Source organism: Lontra canadensis, unplaced genomic scaffold (genome assembly GCF_010015895.1).
Source record: "Lontra canadensis isolate GAN:19392208 unplaced genomic scaffold, GSC_riverotter_1.0 scaffold41, whole genome shotgun sequence".
In the NCBI taxonomy this organism is placed as follows: domain Eukaryota; kingdom Metazoa; phylum Chordata; class Mammalia; order Carnivora; family Mustelidae; genus Lontra; species Lontra canadensis.
In genome coordinates, this window is record NW_022631035.1 from 3088399 (window position 1) to 3096889 (window position 8491).

General features: G+C 63.4%; 1 protein-coding gene across 1 annotated transcript; it reads left to right on the forward strand.

Annotated features, from left to right (window-relative positions):
• Positions 1-498: 498 nt before the first annotated feature.
• On the forward strand, positions 499-8270 carry LGALS3BP (galectin 3 binding protein). Its single transcript, XM_032870471.1, has 6 exons — positions 499-621; positions 2022-2102; positions 3261-3452; positions 3910-4041; positions 5130-5388; positions 7179-8270. Exons 2-6 carry the CDS (start codon positions 2051-2053, stop codon positions 8230-8232), a joined length of 1689 nt encoding a protein of 562 aa, XP_032726362.1. The 5' UTR covers positions 499-621; positions 2022-2050; the 3' UTR covers positions 8233-8270.
• Positions 8271-8491: the final 221 nt, after the last annotated feature.

Here is an 8491-nt window from a genome sequence, read left to right on the forward strand (position 1 = left end):
CTCTTGGGGGATGGGTCCATGTGGCCTTGCAGAGGGGGGCCTCTCGGGGGGGGGGTCAGGCCTGCCAAGAGCTCAGAGCCAGGCGGACTCAGAGTGAGCAGCCATCCCGGCGGCGTCCACCCTGCTGGCCACGTGCCAGACCTGGGACACGTTTCAGAGCATTCAGGGGGAGCCCCCAGTCGCACTGGCACAACCCTGCCTGTCTGTGCCTGCCCCCACTCTGCCTCCCCCTGCACCCCTCCCGCCCTCTCCCAACACCAGCCCGGGGGGCCCTTCCGGCTCGGAAGACTGTTGATGTTCACGCATGGCTCTTGGCCGTCTTGCTCTGGTGATGGGCAGCTATGCCTCCCCGCTCGGGCCCCCGCCACCCCGCCACCCACGGCCGGAGCTGAGGGGGAGGAGGGCCCCAGGGAGTCTTGTCGGCAGCCAACCCCAGAAGAAACCCAAGTCAGGTGGTTTCTAGGAATCGAAACTAGACTGTTTCCTCTAGTATTTCCTGGGACCAGCCTGACCACAGTCCACACTGGGAGGGTTTTCGGGGTTGAAGGACAGCCTGCAGAGGGAGCCTGCGGCAGGAAGGGGAGAGGCTCCAGGGCAGCCGACAGAACTTGCCTCAGGCAGGTAAGCTCTTGCTCTTGCTCTCAGGTGGGTGTCCCTCTCTCTACCCAACGTCACCTAGTGGGCATAATCTCCCCCTTTGTACCCAACTGGGGATCTGGTGCTCCTCCTCAGCCCAGGGACCATCACGGCTGCTCCCAGATCCAGAAGGTCTCTGTATGGACAGCTGCTCAGGTTGCTCACTGCACAAGGACAAAGGGGCAAGCAGGCTTGGAATTCAGCCCAGGGCACTTTCTCCAGTTTGTGCATTTCGGCCCAGGCCTACACATGTCCAAAGGAAAAGTATCTTTTTCTAATTTGCAAAAGGCACCAAATGAGCCAGGGGCAAGCAGTCCCTATCGCAACCGCGTTTAAGTGGGAGAGGGAATCAGGCTACAGTAGGTGGCCGTGAGCACCCTAAGGGCAGCCATGTTTGCGTACAATACACCAGGCACGATTGGCCATTGTTAATGCAGAAGCGGGGTGCTGCCTTGGGGTCAGCAGGCCCTGACCTGTAGGGGTGCCTGCAACAGCAGCTTCTTGCTGGGCCCAGGAGTGCCGCGGGGGCCACGAGATTCTCTGGAGCCCGAGAGACAAGGACTGGCTCCTCCATGTTCAGGACATGGCGGGGACACAGCAGGTAGAGGGAGAGCAGGTTGGAGCAAGCCCCAAGAATTCTAGAGAAGCAAGAACTCCAGGCAAAAGCTGGAAGAGCTGGGCCTCCTCATACCCCCTGTGCCCCATCCAGGCTGACGGTGCGGTCTTGGTGGCCCCAGCTTCTCATAGCCTTTGGTTCTTGAGGACAGAGACCTCAGGCAGGTCCCCACCCAGGTGCCTGCTCCCCCAGCCCCTACCCAGCTGCAGAGTCAGTCCCAGACCTCAGCCTTGATCCCCCTCCATCACCCTCCCAGCCACCTCCTCTGGCCCTCTCTGTCACTCCTGCCTGGCTTTCTGTGGCCTCCTGATGCGTCCCCTCCCTTCGGGGCTCACAGACAGCTCTCCAGGCACTCCCCCAGGGGTCCAGCGGACTGAAGATAAAGCCGAACCGTTAGCAAGGCCCACCAGGCCGCTTCTATCTGGGCCCCGCATGCCCCTGACTCCTCCCTCCATCCTCCCCTCCCAGCCCTACTGGCTGCCACACCCAGGGCCTGGTTCTCTGAGAAGGGCTTTTGTTGTTACTATCCTCCTGCTCAGAGACCTCTCCTGGGCCCCCTTCCCTTGTCTGGGCAAGTCTTACTCCTCCTTGGAGGACCACCTCCCCCAGCAGGTGAGGGACCCCGTCACACTCACAGCTCAGAGGAGCAGGGACTGTGCCCGGCTGTCGTCCTCCACACACAGGGTCTAAACGGTCCTGGACAGACAGGGCCTGGTCCCAAGGGCTGTCCAGCTCTGCCTTCTGACTCTGCTGCTTCCTTCCACCCCAGGACAAGGGCCTCCCCTCCCAGGAGAGGCTATGGTCGTCCCATTGCTCCTCTGGATGTGGCTGCTGGTGGCAGGGACTCAAGGTGAGTTGTGCCGTGTTTGAGAAGCTGCCACTCGCCCTTGAGAATTGAGGCAGTGTTCTGCTCGGTGCCTAGGTCGCTGGGGTCAGCCCGGGTCTTCTCTCCTGCTTGAAGCCCGGGTTATCCTAAGTGATGGGGGCTTGTCGGTTCTGTGGGGTAACAAGGGATTCTTTTTTTTTTTTTTTTTAAGATTTTATTTATTCATTTGACACAGACAGAGATCACAAGTAGGCAGAGAGGCAGGCAGAGGGGGAGGGGGAAGCAGGCTCCCTGCTGAGCAGAGAGCCCGATGCGGGGACTCGATCCCAGGACCCTGAGATCATGACCTGAGCCAAAGGCAGAGGCTTAACCCACTGAGCCACCCAGGCGCCCCATAACAAGGGATTCTTGATTTCATCCCGCGGGAACCAGAGGGACTGAGCAGGAGGAGCCCATCGGACAGACCAAATGCGGGGAGCGGGGGTGGGTGCATGAGTCAGGACCCTTCCACACAGTCAGACTTCCAGTGTTCTGGATGCCGGTCCTCATGCTGTCTGCACCCCGGGCTCAGAAGACCCCGTGGAGCCTGGCTGTCCTCCCCCAGCTGAGCGCGGCCCTCTGACATGGCACCCGGCCCCTCCCTGATCCCGTCCCAGAACAGTCCCACTTGTCTCTGCGCCCGACTCATTCTGCCAGTGTTTCTGGGGGTCCCTGGGCTGGGGGTCCCCGGGCCTGCTGCCCTAGGACTGCCCCCACAGCCGTCCCACCGTCATGTGCACGGGGCACCCCAAGCCCCATACACCCTCAGGTGGGGGCAGCGTGGGCCCCTCCTCTTCCCCTGTTCTTCCCGGGGGCCCCACCTCCCGCACCCTCAGGTGCTAGGGCCCTGGCTCCCCCTTCCGCCCCTTGTCTATGTATGGAGGAAAGACTCAGACCTCGAAGACAAGATAAGGTGCTTTACTCTCGAGGGGGTGCACGTCTCCCACTCCTCCCCAGTGGGGGAGCCCTCGAAGATGGACAGGGGGCTATAAGGCTCCAGGGGCAGTGGGCACCCCCTGGGGAGGAACTTGACAAGTGACGCTTCCAGGTGGGGGAGGGGACGGGCAGGTTCCCTGCTGGGACGGGGCCCAGGCTCCCTGGCCTCCATCCCTGCTGATGCCTGTGCCCTCGGGAGCCCCATAGGTGCAGAAGATGGGGACATGCGGCTGGCGGACGGGAACACCCCCAGCGAGGGCCGCGTGGAGATCTTCTACAGAGGCCAGTGGGGGACCGTGTGTGACAACCTGTGGGACCTGACGGATGCCAGCGTCGTCTGCCGGGCCCTGGGGTTTACGAACGCCACTGAGGCTCTGGGCGGAGCGGCCTTTGGGCCAGGTAGGCCTGCCTGCCCCAGGAAGGGACCGTCACCTAAGACCCACGCGTGGCCCTCCTCGAGGAGCCCTGGCAGACACTGAGGATCCTGCCGCCCTATTCCCTCGGGGCGCGTCCGTTCCTGAAACGCGCCCCCCCGCCCGAGTCTGGTGCAGGGTGGGTGGTTCTGATGACACAGAACTAGGCCAGCTCCTCAGCGGAGGCCGCTTTGTGGCACAGAGTTCCAAGCTTAAACCCGCAGGCGCGCTCGAGCAGTCCCGGGTTCTGCTGGGTGGCGGACGGCACAGGGGACCGGGAGGGATGGGGAGCCGCGGTCCCAGTCGCGGGTCGGGAGGCCCGCAGAGCGCTTCTCCCGTGGCCGCTCTCCTGCCTGTGCACGGCTTCTGGGGGAGCAGCCCGTGCAGCGGCCCTTCCCCCCAAGCCCCGCCCAGCCCCCCCGTCCTCCTTGCTGTGCCACCAGGCACCGGCCCGGTCATGCTGGACGAGGTGCAGTGCACGGGGACGGAGCCCTCGCTGGCCAACTGCACGTCGCTGGGTTGGCTGAAGAGCCGGTGCAGGCACAGGCAGGACGCCGGCGCCGTCTGCACCAACGGTGAGCCCCGGCGCACACGCGCCCTCCGCCCCAAGTTCCCCTGGGCCGCCCCCTGGCCCAGAGGGGACCGGACAACCTGCAGAGCCCACCCCGCCCAGCAGCGATTCCAAACTCCCCTCCGTCCTCCAATGGGGCGGCTCGCAGAGGCCGTGTTCCCCGGGCCCGACGGGCCAGAGCCGCGCGCCACCTGCACGGGCCGCCTGCCTGTTGCTGCTCTAAACCCCAGCCTCTCCCCGTCGGCAGTCCTCATTCTGGAACATGGGAGGCGGCGCCCACATGCCTGCACGGCAAGCAGAATGTGCCTTCAACCTGCCCCGTGGTGGAAGGCCGCCCCTCCCGCCTCTCCCCTGTCCCCTCTCCCCTGCCCCACGACCTCAGCAGGCGCTCTGTGTTCTGCCGTCCCCGAGCCCAGCGTCACTGTTGTCCACTTGTCCTTCTTCCTGGCTTCGCCCGGGGCCAGAGGGCACATCAGGGCATTGATACAAGGATAGGGCAGCGGCGTGGAGGGCTCGCGGTGGGCTGTGGGAGGGGGCAGGGCGGGAGCAGTCTGGTGGGGAGCCCACGGTGGGAGCGGGGGCCGGAGGAATGGCGGGCTGAACCCACCCGGTTGTGTCCGGACCAACTCACACCTGCCGGAGGCGCAGACAGACCAGGTGGGTTTAGTTCTCAGCTCGGCGCTGGGACTGTCGCGGGGAGGGGGACGGCGAGGAGTTGCTTCTCTAGGTCTCGGTCCCTGAGGGAGGCTGCCCGGGACCCCAAAGCTCGAAACTGAGTTTCCAGAAGACCCTCACTCTTCGGACCGTCAAACCAGGGGGAAGGTTTGGGTTCTTAGAAGGGGCCGCCTGGGTCACGGCTTGATGGGTCCGGATTGTAAACGGTGGGGCTTCAGGCTCTGGAAGTCCGCAGGGGCCGCCTGAGTGTGGGGCAGCAGGGGAGCTGCCCTGGGGTGCTCGGCGGGGGTGAGGGCTCTGGGCCGCAGCCAGGAGCGGCACCCTGGTCTTTGGGGCCGGGAGGAGGCTGAGTCCAGGGAGAAGTGCTCTCGGTGACAGCGCCTGACCCGACCATATGCTCCCCTCCGCCCCTCCCAGAAACCCGGAGCACCCACACCCTTGACCTGTCGGATGAGCTCCCCAAGGCCCTCGAGCAGATCTTCGACAGCCAGATGGGCTGTGACCTGTCCATCAGGGTGAGGGTGCGGGACCAGCAGCAGGAGGGCCTGGACCTGTGCGCCCACAGGCTGATCCTGTCTTCCAACCCTGAGGCCCAGGCCCTGTGGAAGGAGCCGGGCCGCACGGTCACCATGGAGGTGGACGCAGAGTGCCTGCCTGTCGTCAGAGACTTCATCAGGTGACTGCCCCCGGGATGGGGGTACCAGGGCCCAGGCTTGTCCCTTCCGACAGCAAACCATAGGGCTACGGCACTGAGCACACCGGTGCACTTATGAACACACACACGTGCACAGCACACACGCACACACACACACCTGCGTGCAACCACACTCATGTGCACACATGCACACTCGGTGCACAGGCTGGGCTCACAGTCGTGTGTTCCACACTCACCAGTGTGCACATGCACTCTCCCTGCCACACTTGTGCGCACACGCACTCTCCCTGCCACACTTGTGTGCACAACCCATTCACACACTCCTGGATATACGTGCATACTCTGCACGGACACCCATGCACACACACACACACACACACACACACAGATTCACCGACTTTCACCAAACACTGCATAAAAAACCTCCCGGAGTAACTGCCACTATTCTAAGAGGTTTCCAGTGCTCTGTGGGTTCCAAACTCACCAGGAACAAGATGCCTGGCCCGGCTTGGTGAGAGGTGGCTACAGAGGCCTAGGGCAGAACTGGGAAGGGGCCCCGGGGGTCGCCCAGAGCAGGAGGCTCCTTGCACGCTCGAGGCCGCGGGTCTGGGCCACTTGCCTCCCAACACCACATCACACAGCCTCTGGGGAGGCCCAGACATGCATGTAGTTGGGGAGAAATTAGGGGCCCAGAAACACACACACACACACCCCTACCTCTTAGGTAACGTAAGGATGTGGTATAAGATTTCCAAGAACCTACAACCCAGTTAGGAGTTCATCCTCCTGCTCCTCACGTAATGCCCTTGCTTGTGTGAAAGGCAGCACCCCTGTGACCCCAAATCATCACAAAGTCTTACCCGGGTCTTTGCACACAGCTGCGCTGTGCACATGGTGGGCTCCGCAGCACGCGGGAGCCAATGCCCGGATGAGGAAACTGACACCTGGGGGCCCAGCCTGTCCTGTGCCTGGGCCGTCGCCCTCCTGCCAGGCCACCCTGCTGGGGCCTCCCAGGGGCCAGTGTTCAGAAAGCATCCGTTTAAAAAGAATTGTTCCTTTTTGTTCTTGAGACCTAAAGCTTTATATAGTGGGAAGTGACATTTAAGAGAAAACAACAAATGGCCATGGAAAGAGATGAAAATGGTTTCTTTCCAGCCACGTGAGAAGTCGGTAGCTAGCCCGCGCCCTTCCCAGTGGGGTCAGGGATTTCTGTGATATGTTTGAGGATGAGGGCATGTGCCCATCCCACTCCCCCCCTTCCCAGGCCAAGCTGGAGTCATGCCCTGGGTCACCAGGAGCGGGGGCTCCCAGTTGGCAGGGGAAGCAGATGGGGGACAAATTGGGGTGACGCTCATGTCACGGGAGCACGAGACAGGTGCCGGGGACTGAAGGGGTCCGGCTGGGCTTGTGCCGGCGGGAAGAGGGGGCAGTGCCACACCGCCGCTCCAGGCACCTGCCCCCAGCCAAGGGGTCGGCAGTGATGAGGAAGGCGGAAAGCAGGAGGTGGTGGGGCGGCCTTGGTTATGGGGGAGGGACGGAGCCTCGTGCTCCGGGACCCTGGGATCTGCCTGCTTGTCTGTGCACATGGCTCTGAGCCAGCCTGAGACAGGAAGGTGGGTTGACCCAAAGGATAAATCCATGGGGCACAGAATGCCCCACGCGATAGGTGGCACCCCAGGGGGTGTCCGTGGGTCAGTGGGCAACACCTGGTCGGCGGTGGTATTGGAGAGGCAGGCTGGGCACAGGCCCGGGCACCCCGTTTCCTGCAGGGGCGGGGGATGCCGGGTGCTCAGCTCTCGCTCCCCTCCCAGGTACTTCTACTCCCGGAGGCTGGCCGTCTCCCTGGAGTCCATGAAGTGCTTCCACAAGCTCGCCTCCGCCTACGGCGCCCAGCAGCTGCAGAGCTTCTGCGCCGGCCTCTTTGCCATCCTCCTCCCCGAGGACCCCTCTTTCCAGACGCCCCTGGACCTCTATGCCTACGCCCTGGCCACGCGGGACCCCGTGCTGGAGGAGCTGTGTGTGCAGTTCCTGGCCTGGAACTTTGAGGCCCTGACGCAGGCCGAGGCCTGGCCGGCCGTGCCCACGGCCCTGCTGCGGGTCCTGCTGTCCAGGAGCGAGCTGGCCGTGCCCAGCGAGCTGGCGCTGCTGACGGCCTTGGACGTGTGGAGCCAGGAGAAGCAGCCTCCCCACGGGGATGTGGAAGGCCTGGTGGAGCAGATCCGGTTCCCCATGATGCTGCCCGAGGTGCTGTTCGAGCTGCAGTTTAACCTGTCCCTGTACGGGGGCCACGAGGCGCTGTTCCAGAAGAAGATCCTGCAGGCCCTGGAATTCCACACCGTGCCGCTGCGGCTGCTGGCGCAGTACAGGGGCCTGAACCTCAGCGAGGACGCCTACCGGCCTCGGCTGTACACCTCGCCCGCCTGGAGCGCCTCCGTCTCCGGCAATTCCCAGGTCTCGTCCGGCTATTGGAACGACAACTACCGCTCCTTCCAGACCCCACAGCACCCCAGCTTCCTGTTCCAGAACAGGCGCATCTCCTGGTCTCTGGTCTACCTGCCCACCGTCCAGAGCTGCTGGAACTACGGGTTCTCGTGCTCCTCGGACGAGGTCCCCCTCCTGGGCCTCTCCAAGTCTGACTACTCAGATCCCACCATCGGCTATGAAAACAAAGCCCTGATGGTCTGTGGGGGGCGCTTCGTGGCCCAGGTCACCGACTTTGAGGGACAGAAGGCCAGGATCCCCAGTGCCCTGGGCACCAACAGTTCCCGGAGCGCCTCCCTCTTCCCCTGCCCAGCAGGCTCCTTCAGCAGCTACCAAGCGGTCATCCGCCCCTTCTACCTGACCAACTCCTCGGGCGTGGACTAGACAGGAGCGGAGAACCCCGGGGCCTCCCAGAGCCCCGCATTCCCGCCCCCAGCTGCTTCTTGTCTGCAACCATCCCCAACTGTGGCCACCAGAGGGCGCTCCTGCTTTCATTGATCTGAGCTTAGAGAAAGTACTGGAAGGTTTCAACAAATGCTACCCACTGTGCCCAGAAGTCCCAGGACCACTCCCCACCCCTACCCCAAACACCGCTGCTGCCGGGCTGGTTTCCAGGTGGAGAAGCAGAGGGACCTGGGCAGGG